The 25,303-nt window shown below is 44.2% G+C and overlaps 1 protein-coding gene across 1 annotated transcript in view; it reads right to left on the bottom strand.

Annotated features, from left to right (window-relative positions):
* Nucleotides 1-287: 287 nt before the first annotated feature.
* NPSR1 (neuropeptide S receptor 1) overlaps nt 288-25,303 on the bottom strand; it is a 658,045-nt gene continuing 633,029 nt past the window's right edge. The window contains exons 8-9 of the mRNA XM_077493935.1: nt 13,025-13,205; nt 288-872 (exon numbers count right to left, since the gene is read on the bottom strand). Coding sequence (XP_077350061.1) covers nt 782-872; nt 13,025-13,205 — 272 coding nt within the window. The 3' untranslated portion in view covers nt 288-781. The remainder of the gene's footprint in view (nt 873-13,024; nt 13,206-25,303) is intronic.

Genomic DNA, 25,303 nt, shown 5'->3' with positions numbered 1-25,303 from the left:
GAGTCTGTTTAGACCCCTGATATTTTCAATGTAATTTTCCATTCTATGCCTTTGAATTTTCTCATTACCGTGGTCTCAAAAACAAAAACCATGATGTTCTTTTAACAAAAAATGTTGAATAAAATTCTACAAGTGTATGGCCAGCTTAAGAAGAGAAGAGGTGCTTTGATGTTTTCAGGAAGCTATTAACAGTACCCTGTTGACCTTTTCCACCAGTCATAATCTGCCTGCAATGTATAGAGAAGCACAGAGACCGATGACACAGATACTGATGACACAACTAGGTCTATATTATTATATGTAATAATAACAGGTTTTATTTAAAAATTTAATTTTGCATGAGAATGGAGGGGGAGGGAGGGGCGGAATCGGGGAGGGTAAAATATATCAGCTTTAGGAAGTATCTTCTTAGACATTTTTCATCATAGGCTCAGTTTAAATTGTCCAGATTTGACCCGTTTATCAATAAATATAAACTTTACAGGTTCTGTAGCTGACTAAATATAGTAAAGTCACTAACCTGCATCTAAATAACCATTAAACTATTATAGTATTCGTCAGCAATCAGAGTAATGAGTTTACAACCTTGTAACTAACAAAGTAGACACTGTATATTTAAAATCCGGTAAGAAACAATTTCACAACTATGAAAACTATTAACATCACAAATGCCCTGTGTGTAAAATTTGCATCTCATTGTGTACTGTAATCAAAGGAGCCAAAGTATGCTCATTTGAATTATAACTTAGTTATATCTTTTGTCTTGATGACAGCCCATGCATTAGATGTATTCTGGCTTGGACACAATTTGCATTTCTACTCCTTCAGTTTTGTCTCTGAGGGTGCCTTGATATTTTCCTGAGCTTCGGTCCCTGTAGGGGAAAACAAACAAACAAATGTAACTCTTAAATTATTATTATTATTATTAATTATCTAAACCCGTGAACAGAAATTTTCAATTTTTTTTTACAAATATGTGAAAAGTATGGCGTGCATTTGTATTCAGCCTCCTTTATTCTGATTTCCCTAACTAAAATCTAGTGGAATCAATCATTTTGAAATTTTCGAAATGTTTTACAAATATGTGAACAGTGTGGTGTGCATTTGTATTCAGCCTCCTTTATTCTGATAGCCCTAACTAAGATCTTGTGGAATCAATTGCCTTCAGAAGTCACCTAATTAGTAAATAAAATCCACCTGTGTGTAATTTAATCTCAATATAAATACAGCTGTTCTGTGAAGCCCTCGGGGGTTTGTTAGAGAACTTTAGGGCCAGTTCACACTATTGCGATGCGAGAATCCTGCGAATCAACTGCGGGTTCCCGCATCGCACCCGACACGCACGGCAGTTCACACTGCCATATGCAAACTGCTGGGGAGTGTCATTATATGTTAACGACACCCCCATTTCAGCTCGCATATCGCACTGCGAACTGACAGTTCAGACATGAATCGGATCGCATATGTTTGAACACACATGCGATCCGATTCTGGTCTGAACATAAAAAAGGGTCCTGTGCGTGTTTGCACCGAATGCGGTGCGATATCAGCCATACTATCTGTATGGCTGACATCGCACCACACAGACATTGCATGTAATGTTAACAGCAGTGCACTGCGAATTACATGCAATGTCTGCCATCACAATAGTGGGACCCTGCCCTTAGTGAACAAACAGCATCATGAAAGCCAAGGAACACACCAGATAGGTCAGGGATAAAGTTGTGGAGAAGTTTAAAGCAGGGTTAGGTTTTAAAATATATCCCAAGCTTTGGAGCACTGTTCAATCCATCCAAAAATGGAAAGCGTATGGTACAACTACAAACCTACCAAGACATGGCCGTCCACTTAAGCTGACAGGCTGGGCAAGAAGAGCATTAATCAGAGAAGCAGGCAACTCTAGAGGAGCTGTGGAGATCCACAGCTCAGGCGGGAGAATCTGTCCAAAGGATAACTATAATGCCGCGTACAAACGACCGGACTTTCCAGCAGAAAAGATCAGGCAGAATCATTCTGTCGGATATTCTGATCATCTATGGGATAATCCGATCATTTTTCTTGAAAAAATTCAGACGGACCTAGAAATAGAACATGCTTTAAATGTTTCCAACGGAATCAATTTCTATTGGGAAAACCTGTATGCTGGTTCGACGAACCAAATATGAAGACAGGGCAGCTATTGGCTACTGGCTATTGAAGTTTCTTTTCTAGTCCCGTCATAAGTCATCGTGTTTGAAATGAACAGACTTTGGTCCGATCATGTGTGGGCAAGTCCATTTGGTCAGAACTGTGTCAGGAAGACTGTCGGAGTTTATTCTGATGGAAAGTCTGGTCGTGTGTACTCGGCATAAGTCATACACTCCACAAATCTGGCCATTATGGAAGAGTGGCAAGGAGAAAGCCAATGTTGAAAATCAATGAGAAGTTCCATTTGCTGTTTGCAAGAAGCCATGTGGGGGACATAGTAAACATGTGGAAGAAGGTGCTCTGGTCAGATGAGGCCAAAATGTAACTTTTTTCCATAAAAGCCATGTGTGGCAGACAACTAACAATGCACATCACCTTGAACACATCATCCCCACTGTGAAACATAGTGGTGGTAGCATCATGTTGTGGGGATGCTTTTCTTCAGCAGGGACAGGGAAGCTGATCAGAGTTGATGGGAAGATGAATGAAGCTTAATACACGGCGATCTTAGAAGAAAACCTGTTATGCCGCATACACATGACTGGACTTTCCGGCAAACTAGGTCTGAGGGGATCAGTCCGTCGGACAATCCGAGCATGTGTGGGCTAATCCGATAGTTTTTTCATGATAAAAATCTGACTGACCTAGAAATAGAACATGTTTCAAATCTGTCCAACAGACTCAATTCCTATCGGGAAAAACGTTTGTCTGTATGCTGGTCCGACGGGCCAAATATGACGCACGGGAAGCTATTGGGTACTGGCTATTGAACTTCCTTGTTTAGTCCCGTCTTACATCATCACATTCAAAACAAACTGACTTTTGAACGGATTTAGTCTGTTCGTGTGTGGCCAAGTCTGTTCGTTCGGAAGTCTGTCGGAACTCCTCTGAAAAGTCAGTCGGAAAGACCGTCAGACCTATTCTGCCGGAAAGTCCGGTTGTGTGTACGCGGCATAAGAGTCTGCAAAAGACTTGAGACTGGAGTGGAGGTTCACCTTCAAGCAGGACAACGACCCTAAACATACAAAATGGTCCAGTCAAAGTCTAGACCTAAATACAATTGAAAATCTGTGACAAGACTTGAAAAATGCTGTTCACAGATGCTATCCATCTGACAGAGATTGAGCTATTTTGCAAAGAAGAATGGACAAAAATTTCACTCTCTAGATGTGCAAAGCTGTTAAAGACATACCCAATAAAACACTTGCAGCTGTATTTGCAGCGAAAAGTAGTTGTACAAAGTATTGACTTGGGGGCTGAATACAAATGCACACCACACTTTTTTCAGATATTTATTTGTAAAAAACGAATTTGAAAACCATTTATCATTTTCCTTAAACTTCACAATTATGCGCCACTTTGCGTTGGTCTGTCACATAAAATTCCAATAAAATAAATGTAAGAAAATAAATGTAAGTTTTTGGTTGTAACATAACAAAATATGGAAAATTTCAATTGGTATGAATACTTTTTCAAGGCACTGCAGGTTTATTGTCCCACCTGAGTAAGGGTCTTTTCACATGGGCTGTTCGATCAGGTCCGCCTTTGATAGTTTTTCAGGTGGACCTGATTGGACCTTGCAGTCACCTCTATGGAGCTGCGGGTGTCAGCAGACACATCTGCTGACATCCGCTGCTATCCAATCCGATCCTGCCTGCAAAATCCAGACAAACACTACATGGCCTGCCTAAAGCCAGCCTATATGTCCCCTCCTAATTCAATTCTGGCACACATGTCAAAAAAATATTATCATTTCCTATTGCCCCATGCTACCTTAGCAGAATACTGTATATGGTTCTAACACAACAGTAAAGGCTTAGTAAGGAAAAACCCTGTTTTATGACACTGAATACAACAACAAACACAAACAAAATGGATAGATATAACTGTTTTTTTTAATTCTCTTTCAACTAAAAAAATCCTACAGCTTTAGTCACACCACTTATCTATAATGAAGTATGTCCATTCACAGGTAACCACGTAACAGAAGAGTCAGTAGAACAATCCAGGGGTCAGAGTCTGGGATAAAGACAGGACAGGTCAAAGGCAAGCCGGGTCAGTAACAGTGAATTCAATAATAGCAAACAAGAGCACAGGAACAGGGAGGGCCGACAGCCATCCAGAAACTTGTGGACCAGACTGTTGTCTCACATTGCACACGACATGGTGCACAGGCATGCCCTATTGCGTGCCACGGCCTGCAGCCGTGCGCGGTTGTGCAGGCATGTGCATTCACACAGAATGTCTGAGCCCATGTCTGAGCAAATTAGCGTGGCCATGCTAAGTGTTGACAGATGTGCCAGTTCTTCTGTGATTCATTCTCTGACATAGAAAGAGGACAGGTGGAAGGGGCGGGGCTTGGGACCGAGACGAATGGTCACCTAACTGCATAGCTCCGTCCTCGGGAGTCCTCCGTGTGACAGCCTGCGAGCCTTTTCTCACTTCCACTATGGGGAGAAGCAAAGGTAAGGGATTGCCATCCCGCTCACGGTCCCCGAGGGGACCCGAATCACAAGCCGGGCGCAACATACCCGAAATCTTCAGGCCCGCTCACGCGAGGCCGAGGCTTCGCCGCAGGCCTGCATGGAGCCTCGCTCCCCCAGTGGAAGCCCGCCGGGAGATGGTGCCAGGCAAGGAGCAGAGAACCCGCCCAAAACACACACGCTGACGATGGCTGATTTCCGGTCAGTCGCGGCAGATATAAAATGCTTCTTCACTGCCGCAATCTCGGAGCTAAGGAGAGATATTCACTCTATGCATATGGGGATGTCTGACCTGGAAGAGGCAGCCGACTGCCATAACACTGCTATACAGCAGCTACATCACACATCCCAGGCCTACAACTCCCAGCTCAGAGAAGTCCACAGGCACTTAGAAGATCTCCATAACAGGGAATGCCGCCACAACCTGCGGATCAGAGGCATCCCTGAAAATGTGGAGCAAGCCAACCTGTCACAAGCCACTGTACAAATATTTAATAACATTCTAGGCAGACCACCCGAGACACCCGTGGAATTTGAGAGGCTGCACAGAGCCCTTAAACCCAAAGGGAGGGACACAGATCCACCGAGAGACGTGATTTGTTGCATTGTTAATTTCAAGCTCAAAGAGGACATTCTGAGAGGAGCCAGGGACCGTCGCAACTTGCTCTTTTAGGGATCAGAGATTAAAATATTTCAGGATCTATCCCCTCTGACCCTCCAGCACAGGAGGGACCTGCGACTGCTACTTGACGTTCTACGCCACAAAGGCATACAGTATCGATGGAGATTTCCATTTTGCTTGTCAGCCTCTGTAGGAGGCTGCACTGCAAACCTGAGGGTCCCGGAGGACCTCAGAGGTTTCTGCACTACACTTCAAATACCGCCTGTGGAGCTCCTAGACTGGTACAAAGTGTTCTGTACAGCTCACCTACAAAGAACCGCCTTGATGGACACCATACCGGAAAGGGATTTCCACATCAGGAGACGCAGATCCTCCTCACCGAGACCACTTACACAGAGGGGTCAGGGGGATAGAGTGTGTCCAAGTCCCACGGCCTCCCCTGCACATAGAAGGGCCAGGCCCGATAACTCTTGAACAGGCATCCTTCAAAGAACTAAGGAGGAAGACAAGGGAAGCATAGATCAACATAAAGCGTGAACCCCTCCAGGTGATCCATGACTGATCCAGATACTCCGGAAGCCCTATGGCGACTGACGACTTTTTTCAGACTCCCGCCACAATGGACATCACCCTCCAACGGAATGAAGACCCAGCAACTCCCCCCATAATCAGCTACTCGTCATCAGCGGACCTTGCAAGGAAACACCGAACCCCTTAGGAACTTCGTTATCCGAGGAACTGATCGCTACCCTTATCTATAAGAAGTCTATCCTGTACAGCGCAAGACTCATCACGGAAAACACTGAGCCCCTTAGGAACTTTGTCCCTCGAGGAACTGATCGTCGTCCTTATCCGTAAAAAATCCAAACTGTACAGCACAAGATTCATCACGGACATCAAGGACCGCATGTCACCCCCCCCCCCCCCATTTTTTTTTTTTTGCTACAGCCAACCTTTGGGCCTACCATCTACCCCCGACTATGTTCTACCAGGTAATCACTTATGTGGGAGGGGGAGAGGCCTAAGAACACCATCTGATATCTGACCCTTAAGCCCCCACAGGCTCGTCTACCAAAGATATGGCCCATCCACACCAAAAGGTACTCGGGAACTGAACCCCCCCTCCCCCCGCCCAGAGATTTCCTCTACTGTTCCTCTACTGATATGGTCCGTTGGTGAACCTCTTTCAATCTGGGGCGAGGAGAGGGGGGGAGGGGGAGAAGGAAGAAAAACAAAAAAGAGAGAAAGGGGGCTACAAAGAGACAGCCAGTCATCTCCCTACACCTTGCAGCCTACCCTCTATTAGATACACAGGCAGACAGCGGATTTGCATCCATACTATGGCAGCACAGTGGTGTAGGGCAGCACAGTGGTGTAGTGGTTAGCACTCTCACCTAGCAGTAAGAAGCGTCGCTGGTTCAAATCCCAACCACGACACTACCTGCCTGGAGTTTTCATGTTGTCCCTGTGCCTGCGTGGGTTTCCTCCGGGTGCTCCGGTTTCCTCCCACAATCCAAAGACATGCAGGTAGGTTAATTGGCTTCTGTCCAAAATTGGCCCTAGTATATGAATTGGGACCTAGGACAGTGGGCTCCTTGAGGGTAGGAACTGATGTGAGTGTGCAATGTACAGGGATAGGGACAATTGTAGACACTTGCTCAGGTTGGACTGGTGTCTTTATTCAACCTTACTAACTATGAAACTATGAAACTCCGTAAGCGACTTGCCACCTTCCCTGAACAAGGCAAATTGCTTACATGCTAACTCCTTACCTGGAGGTGGCTGGCTTTCCTACCCCTAACTGGTCGCACCTATGCCTGGCAAGATGAGATGTTTTTATAGATGTTGTAAATTACACAAACATATCACAATTGTATTGCTGGTTAATGCCCCAATTAACAGAGTAGACCTAATGTCCATCCTTTGAGCTATCAATATATTGCAATGTTGTCAGTCGGGTCACCACAGCTGGCATTACTATGCAACTTACAACCCTATCCATTGATTTGACCAATTACCTGGAGGGGGTAAGTCCATAAGTGGATCCACTTCCCCATCTACCTCCCCCTAGTTTTTCTGATACCTGCCCCTCTCAATCCATTACATCAAGAGGGACTTCTAGACTGTAAACAGTTTGATTACAACTCTCGTGTAATCTCTTTATGCTCATGTTGTTATGTTGTACCTGGTTAACATTTTACTGTTGTTACTGAATCATTTTGTGTTTGAAATATCTTGAGATCTCTGCTTGACTGGACTTAACGCCTCCCCATAGGATGTGTTTACTTTAATAGTAGGCTCCTTCCCTTTATCTAACTGAGAATTAAGAGGACTCCCGTAGGACCGGACGTCACACCCCTTTGTCTCGGACTACCTTCCACACCTCCACACAGCGGAAGAAACGACCCGACCCCGGACTTCTCATCTTGACTTAGGGTAAGGTAGCAGTGCTACACACCCCTCCGATTTCTCTACGCCCCCCTTACTGACTGATCCCTTCCTCTCAAACCCTACCCTTGACTCCTCCCTTCGCACCCTCCCCCTCTCTCCTACCCATCTTGCTTTTCCAACTCCCCTAATACCTGAGCCTGGTCCCTCTGACTCCCGCCGAGACCTTTCGGGCTTCCTGATCAGGACACTCCCCAAAATCGCTCACTCACTCCTGGCCCCCTCTGCTCCCAGATGCACCGAGATACTATAGCCCATATTTCTGGCATTATCAAACATATACCCATATACAACCTGAGCACCATGGCTCCGGCACACCCACAGGCCCGATCAACCACCCTCAAAGTGGTATCGCAAAACGTAAAGGGGTTAAATATACCTGAAAAATGCAGTCAGATCCTAAATATCATGCATGCCCTAAAGGCAGATGTTATATTCCTACAGGAAACCCACTTCTGCTCAAAAAATGTCCCCAAACTGAAACTATAGATACCCCACAGCTTTCCATGCCACCAATCCTCTAGCAAAAACTAAGGGGGTCTCAATTCTAATATCCAAGTCTACCCCATGGCAACTGCTCGACTCTTTTATAGACTCAGAAGGCCGGTACCTATTCCTTAAGGGTACCATTCACAACCGACCCGTCACTCTGGTGAACATTTACAGTCCTATCACTGCCCAAGTCAGCTTTTTTCACTCGGTTACCGAACACCTGACAAACTTCCAATCTGGTATCACTATCCTGGGAGGTGACTTTAATGTGGCACTCCAACCCCTCCTGGATTCCTCCTCAGGCTCTTCCTCTCTCCCCTATAAAACCTTGAGACAGATCAAAATGTTTCTACATAATCTCGCCTTGCATGATTCCTGGCGCACTTTATACCCACACGATAAAGATTACACGTTCTTTCCCGCACCACATAATAGATACTACAGGCTCGATTATCTATTCCTCTCCCAAAAATATCTTCCCTTATTGGAGGCAGCCACCATCGAACCTCTGCTCATAGCAGACCACCACCCTGTTACCCTCCTTCTCTCATTTACTGAGAAGAACTGGTCCACTAAAACCTGGAGACTAGATACCTCACTTCTTACCTTAGAGACTGATATCAACTCGATCCATAGCAGTCTAACCAGTTACTTTCAGGAGAACAACACCCCCGATATTGCACCCCTGACGATATGGAAAGCACATAAGTGTACCATTTGCCGGAAGTTTATCGAACTCACAGCCATTAGGAATAAAGCACATCAAGAGTGTATGACCACATTAATCACTAAAATTAGGGGACTGGAATCATCCCACAAGCATACTCAAGCACAGAATACCCTTCAGGACCTGATAGAAACCAGAAAGCAACTCTTAGAAATACTTGGACGCAAGGCACGTCGCAAACTCACCCTTGCTCACAAACTCTTCTACGAACAAGGCAACAAATGTGGGAGACTACTAGCGAGAGCAATCCAAGCCCAAAAAGCAAGCACAAACATACATACCATTAAAGATTCCCAAGGTATTGCGCACACCTCCCCTAAAGATATAGCGGCCCAGTTCGAGAGATACTACAAAGGGCTATATAATCTCTCCCCCCCCCCACATGTAAACGACAAGGAACACAAACAGAGAGAGACACTCATCACACAATTTTTAACTAAATTTAGCCCTACCAAGTTACCTAGAGAGGTTGCTCAAGACATGGACCACCCAATTACTGAGGAAGAGTTTAAAACGGCTATTAAACAACTTAAACCAGGCAAAAGCCCTAGTCCAGACGGCCTTACAGCTCCTTATTACAAAACCTTCTCAGATATACTAACGAAGCCATTCCTTAGAGCATTCAATTCACTAAACGCAACAGCCCTACCCTTTCACAGGCTATTGGAGGCTCACATCACAGTGATCCCGGAAAGCGGCAAAGACGCCACAGCTGTCACTAACTACAGACCGATTTCATTACTGGACGTAGACCTGAAGCTGTTTGCCAAGATTCTGGTGAACCGCCTTCTTCTTTTTCTCCCCACACTAATTGGCAACCAGCAGGTGGGCTTTGTCCCTTTTCGAAAGGCCAGGGACAACACCATAAAAGCAATCAACCTACATCATTGGTTAACATCCAATAAACAAAAGGGATTCTTCCTGTCCCTGGATGCGGAGAAGGCGTTTGACAGGTTGGCCTGGGACTATTTAGGGGTGGTACTACGCTACCTGGGCTTACCAGACAGGTTATACAATATGATTATGTCCCTATACACCACCCCAACGGGAAGAATCAGGATCAACGGCCACCTGTCAGACGCCTTCCCCATCCAAAACGGAACGAGACAGGGATGCCCTCTCTCCCTAATCCTTTTCATCCTGACACTCGAGCCACTATTACGATGCCTTCAGGCAAACGACAATATCAAAGGAATACACGTAGCTGGACACACTTATAAACTAACGGCATTTGCCGATGATATCCTCCTATTCCTTAGTGACCCGCTAACATCTTTTCCCAACTTATTGAAAGACTTTGAATTATTCAACCTCCTATCTAACCTAAAAATACATTTTTCAAAATCCAACGCCCTGAATATCTCCCTCCCTCCAGACATAGTCATACAATGCCAGGAGAACTTCCCATTTTCCTGGAAGAATGATTCAATTACATATCTAGGTATCCAGCTCCCCTCCCACTTATCTGATCTATTCCCAAAAAATTATCTCCCACTAGCTCGCACAATAGCAGAGGACTTATGCAGATGGGACAAACCCCACTTTTCGTGGTTTGGCCACGCAGCCATTTTAAAAATGAAGGTTCTCCCACGTTTTCTCTACTTGCTACAGACGGTCCCCATCAAGATCCCTAACTCGTTCTTCCAACATATCAAACGCCTATCCCAACAATTCCTCTGGAAGAATAAACAGCGAGGATAAGCTTTTCCCAACTCACAAAACCCAAACACTTGGGTGGCATCGGCCTTCCAAATCTACTGAACGACTCTTTTGCTTGCCACCTGGGTAGAATCGTAGATTGGACAACCCATGAGAAGTCCAAGGGTTGGGTTCATCTTGAGGGCTCGTTCTCAAACCTAGCTATTAAGACTTTACCGTGGATTCTCCCTCCCCACATACCTAAGTTAGCTAAAGAACATCCCCTAGTAGGAGCTACCCTGAATAGCTTCAGGGAAGCCTGCAAACAATTCCAACTATCATCAAACCCAGGACCACTTACACCGATTTGCATGAACCCCGCCTTTATTCCTGGCATGACCAACTGTTTTTTAGAATCTGAATGGCCCCATGAAGATATACAAGCACACCACTTCTACAAGGACGGAAAGCTTTTAGATCACAATGCCCTCCCTACTATACCCGACAGAGAGCCTCTCCCATTTTGGTCCTATTTTCAGATACGCCACTTTCTTAGAGCATCTAACCTAAAGGAAACTCTATCACGGAAATTCACCCCGTTTGAGACTCTTTGTTCCCAAGTCACTCCACAGCAACACTTGATATCGAGTATACACTCTATGCTTTTTTTGCTGAACTCCCCAAAAGATGGGTGGGCCTGTCCTGCATGGGAGAAAGAGTTACAAACGGAATTTTCAGAAGCCAACTGGGAAAGCATTCTAACCATTGCACACAAGGGCTCTCTAAATGTACATACACAAGAAAATAACTACAAAATCCTCTTTAGGTGGTACCGAACACCGACTCTCCTACACAAATTTAACGCAGCAGTACCGGAAAACTGCTGGAGATGCCGGATGGAACTGAGGTCATTCATTCACATCTGGTGGTCATGTCCCAAAATTCAGAATTTCTGGACCCAGGTTCACACGATCACTTCCCAAGTCACGAACCAGCAAATTGAATTCACACCGGCCAGGCTCCTTCTCCACCACTCTTCCACCTCCAGCTCTTCCTATAGAAAGTCCCTGGGCCTGCACATGCTGAACGCAGCCAAGCTATGCATACCGGTACATTGGGGATCTACGGAGATTCTGACCATCCCTGAGTGGCTGAATAGGGTGGGGAGGATAGCGGAAATGGAGGAGCTCATTCATATTGCTCAAGACTCTCCCCACAAATACGCCCATACCTGGGAACGATGGACCCAATTCCGCTCTTCTGCTGGTTTCGGGGCTTTTACAAGCCCCACCGCGCATGACTCCAGGAACAGTCAAACCTCTGAGTAAAATTGATCCCACATACCCCTGATATGGCGGTGCGCCCAGGAGTGGACAGGGCCTCTCATACCAGCCCCAGCACTAACGGGGGAGCCCACCTCCGGAGACAAAGCTACCATACTTGGCCCCCGTCGGTTGTGTTTGTCTCGGTGGGAGTCAGAGAGTCGATCATGAAGGTCCTTATCCTTTCCCTTCCTCTCCTCTCCCTGTTGTCCCTTACACACCCCCCTTATCCCCCTCTCTCCTCCCCTCCCTCATACCCCCTTCCCCTTTCCCTCTTCATTCCAGACACCCCTTCTGTTACCCGCATGCCCTATGACTTGACGCCAGATGCATAATCCCCATACCCATACACAGAAGACCGTCTTGCGCGTGCTAGCTGCCAGGAAAATCTGATGCCACACCACACACTTGATGCCCAGGAGAGACCGCCCTGTAGCACAGGGTTGATCAGGCTGACCCCGATCACGCAGAGCGCCAACGCTTTTTGAATAGACTTTGTTATAGCGTGAATGCCGACATCTAGGCTACCTTTCCTTCCCTCTCTCCCCTCCAAAGCTTATATTCCTATCTTCAGACAGAGTCCTTAGGGTAAGGGGATTTTTCCAGACGATGTGTATTGATTGATCAAAAATCACAAACCTAGAAACATGATTGTTACACAGTTATCAATGTATGGGATACTTGTTTGCTACCTATCTGAATGTAATTCTGGCATACTCTGAAATGAAATCTGTATTTTTTTTTCCTTTATGAAAATAAAAACTTTTATGGAAAAAAAAAAAAGAAAGAGGACAGGCATCCGTGCAGTGAAGATTTTTTTCCAGGATTCAGCTGCCTGCACAACCTGAGTCATACTTCATTACAGGTAAGTGTAAAAGCTGTAGGAATTTTTTTTAGCTAACTTTCAGTTTTAAATATATGCATGGAGTTCATACTGTATGAACAATAGTGCTGACATTTAAAGCAATAATATACAAAAAAATATATATTTCATAGTGATTTACTGAAAATTTGTTTTGTTTTGAAGCCAGCAGGTTTTTAGCATTTACTCACTGACTCTGTAGGATAAATTGCTTACATTATTTAATGTTAATTAATGTCTTACCTGGATAATCTGCAGTGTCTGTTGCTAAATATGCAGTAAATTATTGGATTGACAGCACTGTTTAAAACTGGTAAGTTCTGAATAATTACAGATGCATAGTTTCGCGCTTGAGTCTTTGGTAAAATTTCAAAGTTATCCAGAATGTCAAAAAGGAAATAGGGGCTCCAACACAATATAAAAGCTGTATGAAGAAACACATAGCAAATGTCTTTAAAACATGATCATTTCGGTGTGTTGAATTATTACATTTAGTTTTGAGTTGAGTTTTGGGTTATACAAACCCATTTCAAAATTCTTAAAACCTGAATCTAGTAAAGATGTTTTATTTTGGTTAGTGAAAAGGAAAAGCTTTGGTCAGGTTTTATTGCTGTCTATGCTCAGCCTCCCAGTCCCAATGCTACCTTATGCTAGTGACTACTAGGCTCATTGGAACCTCTTTTGCCTGTTATTGGGGAAAAGGGGATGACGGAGGTCTTATGTACCAACTAGCAATTAGGTCATTGACCTCTTCTAGGTGAACCAATTTTAGTGGTCCCTTGGACACCTAAGCAGTTCCTGTGTTGCTTGCAATAAAACAAAAGTAGATAAAAACAGGACACATAAAATGCCTTATCTAAAATCTATTTTTCCTATAATTTACTTTTTAGGCTCCAGAAATGCTTGAAGGTGCTTATGGAATCTTAGCCAGTGCTAGTTTGGAGGGAAGGGCACCGGCTTCCCTTTTCTTAATACTCAAACTCTGTTTAAATGATGAGGATTTACCTCATCCTTTGAATGCCCATGGAACTTGAGGAGAGAAGTTCCTGGTCCATATTTGGACTAATAACAATAAAGTATGTTCTTTCCATGGCTGACATAGGTGTTTGTGCTGTAAATACTGAATAGGAACAGTAGTTGAAGCAGCACCAACATTCATAACTAATCTGATGCCACTTGATCAAACAGAGGAGATGGATAGTGATTATTCTTACTTATTATTATACAGGATTTATATAGCGCCGCAGTGGGGCAGACAGTACGCTTACAATACAAATCAATACAGGAGGGTTTAGAGGGCCCTGCTCATTAGAGCTTACAATCTAGAAGGGAGGGTCAAGTGGAAATGAAAAGGTAATAACTGTGGTGGGTGGGCTGATGGAGAAAATAAAAATACAGTTGTTAGGTTTGGGTAGGGTAGGCTTCTCTGAAAAGATGGGTTTTCAGTGATTGTCTAAAAGCTAATAGAGTAGGAGATAAGTGGACAGATTGGGGTAAGGCATTCCATAGGATTGCAGAGGCTTTGGAAAGGTCCTGGAGGTGAGCATGGGAGGAGGTGACGAGGGAGCTAGAGAGCAGGAGGTCTTGAGAGGAACGAAGAGAACGAGTAGGTTGGTATTTAGAGACTATGCTAGTGATGTAGTTGGGGGCTAAATTGTGGATGTTTTTGTAAGTAGTTATTAGTATTTTTAATTTAATTTTTTGGCCGAGCGGAAGCCAGTGGAGGGATTGACAGAGAAGGGTAGCAGACACAGAGTGATTGGTAAGGTGGATGAGTCTGGCAGCAGCATTCATGATGGATTGAAGAGGTGATAGACTATGTAGAGGTAAGCCAATGAGAAGGGAGTTGCAGTAGTCGAGGTGAGAGATGACCAGTGAGTGAATTAAGAGCTTTGTTGTAAAGCTCACACTGCAAACGTTGTTTCAACTCGAATATCTGGACACAATCCTATGGAATTTCCACTTCAATGAACGCTTCTTTGCCAGATGGAGAAAATTCATAGAATACACCTATGACACCAAAGAGATATCTTCGATAGTTTACCCATTTCGCTATACTGACTGGTATCTGAAACGGAATATCACCAACTCATTGGGGAAACTAGCGATCCAGAACCACAACAACTCACGCTAACCGGTCTAAGGAAGAGATCCTATTGTTAAGATAATCACATCCAATTGGGTCACCCGACTTGGCATAACCCTCTGAATCAGGCAATTTCTAACACAGAGTATCAGTTATACATAATAGGCCCCCTACAGATAACAATCCTTCAACTAAAATTTGGTCAATCTGGCAAGCCTCCACTCCTACAATAGGCAACGGGGAGGTACTAGTGCAACAAAACATTTGCTCCTCTTTGGCCTCCTCGACCCACGCACAATTAATTGGGATATTGATGCTTACTTGTTATTATAGTGCTCTACTGTACAATTATGTCATGTAAAATGTTAATCAGACCCCGGGTCAACCAGTTCAAGCTTCCTTATTCTATTTCCCATCCCTCCCCCCCTCCCCTTCCCCCCTTATCTAAGTGCTAATAGGGTCTTTTGCTTAACTCTACTGTCCATCTGGGATTGTAAATTAGTTGAAGGGGAATATACCCCCATCTAAATGCTTGCTTGTATTTTATTGTATACCCATAACTTTCAAGGACTCTGTGATTCACTGTATGATGTTTAAAAACCAATAAAAATTGTTATAAAAAAAGATCTTTGTTGTGTCATTGGTTATAAAGGGGCGTATTTTGGAGATGTTGCGGAGATTTAGGCGGCAGGATTTGGACAGTGATTGGACACGGTGCTTAGAGGAGAGTTCAGAGTCCAGGAATACACCTAGAACCTTGGCATGTGGGGATGGGCTTACAGTTGTGCCATCGATTTTGACAGAGAGATCAGGGGAAGGGGCATATGAGGGAGGAAAAATTATAAGTTCCGTTTTGGATAGATTGAGTTTGAGGAAGTGGTGTGACATCCAGACTGATATATCTGATGGTAAATTAGTGATATATGAGGAGACAGAGGTGGGGGACAGGGATGAGCTTTATGTTTGAGTCAAACTCATGTTCGACTAGAACATTGGCTGCTCGCCAGTCCGCCGAACAGCAAACATTTGGGTGTTCAAGTCAAATTCAAAAGCCGCGGAACACCCTTTAAAAGTCTATGGGAGAAATCAAAAGTGCTAAATTTAAAGGCTTATATGCATGGTATTGTCATAAAAAGTGTTTGGGGACCCGGGTCCTGCCCCAGGGGACATGTATCAATGCAAAAAAAAGTTTTAAAAACGGCTGTTCATTTCGGGAGCAGTGATTTTAATAATGCTTAAAGTGAAACCATAAAAGTGTAATATTCCTTTAAATTTTGTACCTGGGGGGTGTCTATAGTATGACTGTAAAGGGGCACATGTTCCCTGTGTTTAGAACAGTCTTACAGCAAAATGACATTTCTAAAGCAAAAAAAAGTAATTTAAAACTACTCGCGGCTACAATGAATTGACGGTCCGCAATACACATAAAAGTTCATTGATAAAAACGGCATGGGGATTTCCCCACAGGGGAACCAACATTTTTAAAAAAATGCGTGGGGGTCCCCCTAAATTCCATACCAGGCCCTTCAGGTCTGGTATGGATATTAATGGGAACCTCGTGACAAAATTTTAAAAAAAATGGCGTGGGGGTCCCCCTCAAAATCCATACCAGAACCTACAGGTTTGGTATGGATTTTAAGGGGAACCCCACACCAAAATAAAAAAAATGGCATGAGGTCCCCCCAAAAATCCATACCAGACCCTTATCAGAGCACACAACCTGGCAGGCCACAAGAAAAGAGGGGGGACAAAAGAGTGGCTCCCCCCTCCTGAACTGTACCAGGCCACATGGCCTCAACATTGGGAGGGTGCTTTGAGACAGCCCCTCAAAGCACCTTGTTCCTATGTTTATGGGGAAAAGGGCCTCATCCTCAGAAGGTCCTTCAGAAGTAGGGGGATCGCATGCCCGCACAGTGGCGCGATCCCGATGCGCTCGTGTCACCTGGACATGCCGCATCTGGGATCGGCAGGAGGGCTCTGTGATTGGCCCTCCTGATCACATGACAGTCCTGTCCAATCACAGCCATCATGTGATGTAAACAAACAGCCGGTTGCTAGGCAATCAGCTCTCCTCTCCAGGCACGTGTCCTGGTATGGATCAGGAGGGGGGGCGCTCATTCGTCCCCACCCCCTTTCCTGGCCGGCCGGGCTGCGTGCTCGGATAGGGGTCTGGTATGGATTTTGGGGGGGACCCCACACCGTTTTTTTCGGCGAAGGGGATTCCCCTTAAAATCCCTACCGGACCTAAGGGCCTGGTATGCCTCCCAAGGGGGAACTCACGCCGTTTTTTTTTACATTTGACGTGGAGTTCTCCCATAGGATTCATACCAAACACAGTGCCTGGTATTGGCGGGAATCCAATTCGGATCCCCGCACCAGTGTCAACCCGGCCAGCGATGCTTGTCGCTTATCGGGAAAGGAAAATAAACATTTTTCCTTTCCCGATGCGAGCCAGCTTAGCGCTGGCTCCCGAGACAGAGCTCATAGGGTGTCAATCTCGCCGCTAGAAGCGGCGAGATTGACACAATATCGGCGGCACCTACTGTAGATCGGACATTCCAACAACAAAATCCATGGATTTTTTCCGATGGATGTTGGTTCAAATTTGTCTTGCATACACACGGTCCCTCAAAGTTGGTCAGAAATTGCGAACGTCAACAACACGTACGACGAGCCGAGAAAAATGAAATTCAATAGCCAGTGCTGCTCTTTTGCTTGATTCCGTGCATGCATGGAACTTTGTGTGTCAGAATTGTGTACACACGATCAGAATTTCTGAAAACGGATTTTGTTGTCGGAAAATTTGAGAACCAGATCTCAAATTTTGTGCGACGGAAATTGTGATGAAAAATGTGATGGAGCCTACACACGCTCCCATCGAATATTTTCCATCAGAAAATCCAACCACGTGCCACAGGCGCACATGAGCACAACTATGTTTTTTCAGACTTCTAGTATCATCTGTTTGCCAAGGTTGAAGGGGTCTGAGCTTGAGTCTGTGTGTAGTGAGGGGAGCCAGTCAGTCCAGTGAGGCTAGAAGTGAAGCATTGTAGACAGAAATGGCTAGGTTGGGGCAGGATAGGGGTGAGATTTTGTTGTAGAGGTTGTCAATAGCAGAGTAAAGAAGAGAAGGGTTGAGATGACGTAGGTTTCTGTGGGTAACTTTTAGGCGGTTGGAGGGAGAGGAAGTGGAGGAGAGGGAGAGAGTTAAACTAATGAGGTTAGTGATGTTAGTGAGGTTAGGAGCTTTCACTTCGGAAGCACGTAAAATTACATGCAGAGTCCCTCAAGGATCACCCCTGTCACTCGTGCTCTTTAACAACTATCCATGCCTCAAAATCATCAGCAACCAGGACCTGCTTTACCACTCCTATACAGATGACATCCAACTCTACCTACACATTTCCCTATCCCAGTTGCTGAACCGTAAAAATGTATTCGGTCCCAGTCATCCACATGCGCATACTCTAAATGCTAGCTTGGCCAAATTGCTAGCATTGCAACTGCAGACTTTTCAGCTGGTAGACTGCGCCCCCTTTCGTTAATTTATATAATGTACTGTACCTCAGTGACAGGTTTCAAAACACCATTTCTTTTCAAGGAAAACTGGAAGGCTCTCTACCGGCATGTGGAAGGCAATGTGTTGTTGGTGCTTTTTCTGCCACAACGCCTCCAAAAATGCTAGTGGTGATTCTGCCACAGCTCTCTCCTCCACCCTCTCCTCTTCTTCTTCCTCTATGGCCTCTTCTGCAGATTTTTCGTCTGAACCAGCGATGTTCAAAGGGCTACGCAATCAGTCAGGCTAAAATATGACATGCGATGCCATGCAGTAAAATATGTATTTATACTACTCTTTATCTGGGCAGAAATTTTTCTATACCCAGGTTGAGTAGAACTAATTCCAGAGAGGGCTTTGAGGGTATTTGTGATATATTTGAGATGGGAAAAGATTTGTCTCCAAAAGGAGCTAAGGGATCTGTGAAACCAGAGGAGGTGTGTTATAGCACCCACGCTGCTGCAGGCCCTCTAACAGGTATTAGGCAAGTTTGGGTATATTTTTGATAGCCTGTAGGGTGTTATGTACCACCTATGCACAGTTTTCTGATAGTTTTTCCAGTGGTTAGAGCAGTGGGATGGCTGTGTGAGAGGATTTGAAGGCCATTTGCCACATAGTAGGGTTCACCTTGACATTTAGTTCTTATTCCCATTTTGAAAGGGTGTTTATTTGGAATTTTGGTAGTTGGTCATTTAGGGCCTCGTTTATCATGGAGATACCATGCTTTGGGTATATGGGTTGGGAGTAGAATCTGTGGAATGTTTTAGGTATAAGGACTGTAGGAGGGAGTTTAGAGGTTTTGAATAAGTGGCTTATCCTTAAATAATTGTAGGGCTCGGAGATAGGTAGACTGAATTTGTTTTGGAGGGCACAAAATGTATTCAGTGATTGCTGGAAACTGAGGTGGCTTAGGGAATTCATTCCATATGTATGCCAGTGTTGGATTTTAAGGTTTGAGATTTGACTTTCTAACACTCTGAGAGGGATGGGGTAGGGGTGTGGGTGGTTGGGGAGGGGGGGGTGTTAAGGGTACTTTTTTTCCAGACCAACAGTGACGCTCTGACCACTAGGGAGAGGGGTGCCATAGGTAGAGAGGAGCCGGCCGTAATGAGAAGGAGGGTATCTAGTAGTTTATTGGTAGTGGGATGGAGGGATTCCATACCTGACTAAGTTTTGTTGGGGAAAGGGTGCATCCAACAGCACATTTAGTCTAAGATTGCTGCGTAGTAATAGGTATGTATGTTGGATAGTCCGACTCCACCTTTATCGCAGTGTCTCACTAGTATATGGTGAGCACATCTGGGTGGTTTCTTATCCCATACGAATCTCATGATTTGTCTTTGTATTGAGGAGAGAAAGTCATGAGGGATCGGTAGTATTACTGTGTGAAAGAGATATATGAGTTTGGGTAGGTAATCATCTTGAAAGAGGCTATTCTTCCCATTTTGGACATACCAGAGACTTGTAGATTCTTAAGTAACTGAAGAAGTTGCTTTTAGAAAGTTTTGTAATTCAGATCAAGGAGTTGGTTTGGGGATTGGTACAGTTTAATCCCTAGGTAAGAAATAGCTTGGTCGGCTCAAGGAAAAGGGAGGTTCATTTTTAAAAGAGATTCTTGCTTGTTAGAGAGGTTTTAGGGATTTGTTGGAGTTAAGTGTGTAAAGGGATACTATACTAAATTGGTGGAGAATTTCCTGAATCGCCTGGAGGGAGTGATTCGGGTTGGAGATCATAAGAATAATGTCATCTGCAAAGAGACTGATTTTGCGGGCTATACAATTACAAGAAATTCCAGAAATACATTGGTCATTTCTAATTTTAGATGTTAGGGGTTCCAGTAGGAGGGCAACCATGATAGGGGAGTAAGGACAACCCTGGCAGGTGCCATTGGAGATCCCAAAGGGTTTAGATAGTGAATCTTCAGTCAACACTCTAGCAGAGGGGTTGGAATATAGAGAGTAGTGTGGCCTGGAACCAGCCATGTATGACAAATTTAGAGAGCACCACCTTCAAAAATCCCCAATGCACTCTGTCAAACGCCTTCTCTGCATCTAGGGATAGAAGCAGAGAAGGCGTCCGTGATTGGTTGGCCTGGTGGATTAGATTTCTGATCTTCCTAGTCACATCAGGAGCTTGTCTATTGGGTATAAACACAAAGAAAGGATGGTGCCCTCTAAGTGCAGCATATACAATAAAACCATTTATTTATAGGGTATAAAAACACTCACATTTGTGTAGTATAATGCCAGCTTATCTGTAATAGTATTTTTCATCCACGCGTTGCATAGTATAGGAAGAGGTCATAGGCTGTAGATGTACATAAAAATCCTGTGTCCCAATAGGTTTCTGGAGGTGCTGCAGGTAATAAACACTTCCTGGTTGGTGGAGCGCAGGAAGGGGACACTCCATGATCCACAGCACTGCAAGGCACAGGGTGGTTGATGTCACTTCCGGGAATGATGCAGGCGGGCAGTGCTCTGGTATAAACCCGACTTGTTCTGGGTGGACTAAGACTGGGAAGAAGGGTATCAATCTGGATGCTACCACTTTGGCGAATAACTTAATGTCAGTGTTAAGAAGAGAGGTAGGTCTGTAGTTAGCCCTGGAGGAAGCATCCTTGTCTGGCTTAGGGATAGTAATAATGATCAAGCGCAACATATCTAATGAAAGAGAACCAGAGGAGGCAGCAAAATTGAAAAGAGTAGTGAGCTGTGGGGAGAGGATGTTGATGAATTGTTTGAAATACTCATTGATCAAAACCATCTTCCCCAGGAGACTTATTTCTGGGAAGGGTTTTAATTGCTTTTATAATTTCATAATTTGTGAATTGCTTGGATAGCTGATGAAGTTGGTCAGGGGCGATGGCTGGGAGGTCAGCTGATGTCATGAATTTTTGGATAAGTGGATCTGTTGGTTGAGGGGTGGTGGGGTCATTGGCAAGGTAACAGAGGGAGGAATAGTAGTCGCTGAAAGCATTTTCTATGTCTTGGGGGTTAGTTAGTAAGCGTTTAGTAGTAGGGTGGTGAAGGGAAGCGATTTTACATTTGGTTCTTTGAGCCTCGAAGAGGTGGGGGAATACAGGACTCAGAAATCATCTATTTTTCTGTATGGAAATGCCTTCTATGGTGACCACTACCCCAATGACTGTGTGAGGACTTGGCTTCTGTGTCAAAGGTCTCCAGATCAGATGTCTCCAATTTTGGTATTTGCCAATGCAAGCCCGTTTGACCCATAGGACATATGTCCTTTTGAGTTCAAACCATTTGGTAAGCCTTCATCCTATCAGTGGTGGACTACTTTAACATATTGTTTCATTACCTATTCACCAATTTTGGATGTCTTAACGATGATATGAACACTTGGCGAACGTCCCTTTAAGGGCCATCCAGTTTCACTTGACCTATGGACTCAATGTTTATTTAATCAATTTGTTTCCTTTTTTGATTTGTTCATACAAAATCACTGAGTAGTAATATCATTAGAGCTTCACATTGTTTGTATTAACTATTGTGAGACCCACTCAATCATCTTTTTAACTTAAAGTTTCAGCGATACACTTTTTATCTTTATTACCAATATTGAAATTGTCCGTTTGCTGTGTTAGCTGCTTTATCATAGGACGCAGTGAGGCATTATACTTGCATGGTTCTTTGAACCTTTGATGGGCAAGTAGAGAGATGGCTCTGTTACCCAAAGCATATAAGTTGGTCTTACTAATTTTAAGATTAGTTTCAAATTTATAGAGAAGTAAAGAGTGGAGTTTTTGCCTCTGGACTAGAAGCTTATTAGCTATGCTATGAGAAAGGGGATCCTTTACTTTCTCCAGCTGGTCAATTTGGAATAGTATCTCTTCAATTTGCTGCATCCTCTGTTTTTTAGTTACTGTGCAATTTAATGAGGATCCCCCACATATATGCTTCGCATGTAGCTCAAAGAACAAAATGGTCAATATCTAGATGGTCACTGAGTTCAAAGAAAGTGCATTGCTCATCGGTAATAGTTTGGGTGATACCAGAGTCTGCAAGAAAAGAGTTGTTTAGTCTCTCAGAGACGAGTCTGGTTTCTCTTTCTCTCATAGTGATTATAATAGGAGCATGGTCAGACCATGCAATGGTTCCGCATGATGAGTCCATAAAATCTTGAAATGTCTGTTAATGAGGAAGAAGTCAATTTGGGAATAGGATAGTTGAGATGAAGAAAAGTAGAAGTCCCTCTCTGAGCCATGATGGCATCTTCAGATGTCGATTTAAGCCAGTTGCTTGAAGAAAACGGTTCAAAGCTGGGTGTTGGTGACAGGTTGTTGTTTTAGTGTCAAAGTCAGGTTAGCGACTATATTGAAGTCAACACCCATAATTATTCTGACTTTTGTGACCTTACATAGTTACATAGTAGGTGAGGTTGAAAAAAGACACAAGTCCATCAAGTCAAACCTATGTTTGTGGTTATATGTCAGTATTACAATGTATATCCCTGTATGTTGCGGTCGTTCAGGTGCTTATCTAATAGTTTTTTGAAACTATCGATGCTCCCTGCAGAAACCACATCCTGTGGAAGGGAATTCCACATCCTTGCCGCTCTTACAGTAAAGAAGGTTCTCCCCCCAGTGTATAGAACTTTTTGAGTAAGCGTTTGTAGAAGCATACTTGCTGCCTATTCAGACCATAGGCATCGACTAGGGCTTACATGACTCCATTGATATTGCAAATTGCAATTAGATAGCGACCCTCTGGGTCTGTGATGGTTTGTTGGAGATGGAAGTGAAGAGAATCTTGTATAGCTATAAAGACTCCATTCTTTTTCTTTGCATTGGAGGCTAAAAGGATCTGGTGGTAGTTTTTCAGCTTGAACTGAGGGGTTTTGGTTAGTGCGAAATGCATTTCCTGCAAAAAGGATATCGGCCTTTTGGGTGTTGTCCTCCTTTAGCAATGCAGATCTCTTCTGAGGGGTGTTCAGGCCTCTAGCATTTACGGACACACTTTTAAATGCCATGGTAGAGTATTGTTGTCCAGGAGTTCTGATGCAGGTTTTTGGTAGATTAAACAAAAATGGTAGGGTAGTAGCTGGTACAGGTATAAGGAAGGTTAAATAAAAAGGGAGAGCTCAAGAAGAAGTGAAGTTCTCAAGCTCAATGGGCAACTGTACGAAATCACCAGGATGGGGGTAGATAGACTTACTGTGGAACAGGTAAGTCTATGATCAACAGTCTAGGCAGACGGGTGCAAATGAACGGAGCTGCAAGTAGTCAGCATCTGTTGAATTAAAGGTAACAGGGTCATAATATAGATTCAGGCATTCTGGTATGCTCCTCCAGTCTCCATTTGGTGGGTTGATTGGTCTTGAGGGTAAGGGGTATCCTTAGGTATTATGCACCAGGCTTTTTTTTTTTTTTTTTCAAAATATTTTTTATTGAGTTTAGTGAACATACAACAATGCAAATAGGCAGTAGGTACAAACGGTACTACAGGTACAACAGGTATGGTAGGTACAATAGGTACAATATAATGTTCATTTTAGTACATAACAGTCTATAATATCAGCTTGTAAACAGCAATGACGAAAAGGAAGGGTGGGAGGTACAGGAGGGAGGGGAGTGGGAGGGGGGAGAGGGGAGGAAGGGGAAGAAAAAGAGGGGGGGGGGAGAAGAGGAGGTGGAAAAAAGGGAGGGGGGAGGATAGGAGGGGAAGAAGCAAGAGAGGATGGAGAGTCATAGTATTATCCAGAGTCAAAGAGTTAATCAAACATTGCGGTAATGGTCATACCATACCGACCAGGGATTCCAGAGAGTTTTAATGCGATGATGGTTGTGTTTCCCTCTAGAGAGGACAATTTCATATGTATAGTGAGTTTGGACTACCATGATAATTTCGTCCAGTGATGGGGCTGTAGTTGTCTTCCATTTTCTTGCTATTAAGAGTTTTGTGGCTAAAAGAATGTGTGTGGTGATTAAACGTAGGTCTGATGGAATGTCGTTGATGGTGATATTGAGGATTGCCAGAGAAGGAGTTAGTGGAATGTGTAGGTGCAGAACTTCATGTAGTAGTGTTTTTACTTTGGACCAGACTTGTTTTATACGCGGGCATGACCAGAAAATATGTAGGAGTGTCCCAGGCAAGTTACATTCTCTCCAACAGGTATGCGTTGTTTGTTTGGTGAATTTGGCCATTCTATATGGTGTCAAGTACCATCTCATTGTAATTTTTGGGGCGAGCTCCCAAAGTGCGGAGCAAGCAGTGTATGTGTAAGTGGACTTAATTGCTTGTTGCCACTGACAATCTGAGAATTGTGTTTCAAGGTCTGTCTCCCAGTCTGTAAGGGGTTTGGACTTGTAAAACATGTGTTTTCCCTGTAAGGTGGAGTATACTATTGAGATCCCTTAAGGCCGCGTACACACGCGGGGACTGTTCGCTCAACTTTGTTCGTCAAACAGTTTCAGCGGACAGTCCGCTCAAAATTAGCATGGACGGACTTGCCCACACACGACGAACGAACAGTCCGCTGAAACCGTGCGCGATGACGTGAACGGCACGTACGACGGGACTAGAAAACGACGTCCTATACACTGCAATGCAACCTTCGGCGTGTAAATTCTTTCTGAGCATGCGCGAGACTTAGTTTGACGAACAAGCCTACACACGGGCGGACTGTCCGCTCAAACCAAGTTTCAGCGGACAGTTTTTCGGAATTTCCGAAAAACTTTGTTCGTCAGACTGTCCGCTGAAACTGTCCGCTGAAGCCCACACACGAGCGGACTGTCCGCCGAAACACTGTTCAGCGGACAAAGTTGAGCGAACAGTCCCCGCGTATGTACGCGGCCTTAGAGTTATGATCGTTAAGAAAGAGGAACTTCCAAATGTTTAGTGGTAAAGAACTTTCTAAAGAA

Source organism: Lithobates pipiens, unplaced genomic scaffold (genome assembly GCF_037356315.1).
Source record: "Lithobates pipiens isolate NorthernLeopardFrog02 unplaced genomic scaffold, aLitPip1_a1.2 Scaffold_19, whole genome shotgun sequence".
Classification (NCBI taxonomy): Eukaryota; Metazoa; Chordata; class Amphibia; order Anura; family Ranidae; genus Lithobates; species Lithobates pipiens.
This window is presented reverse-complemented; position numbering and strand designations above follow the sequence as displayed.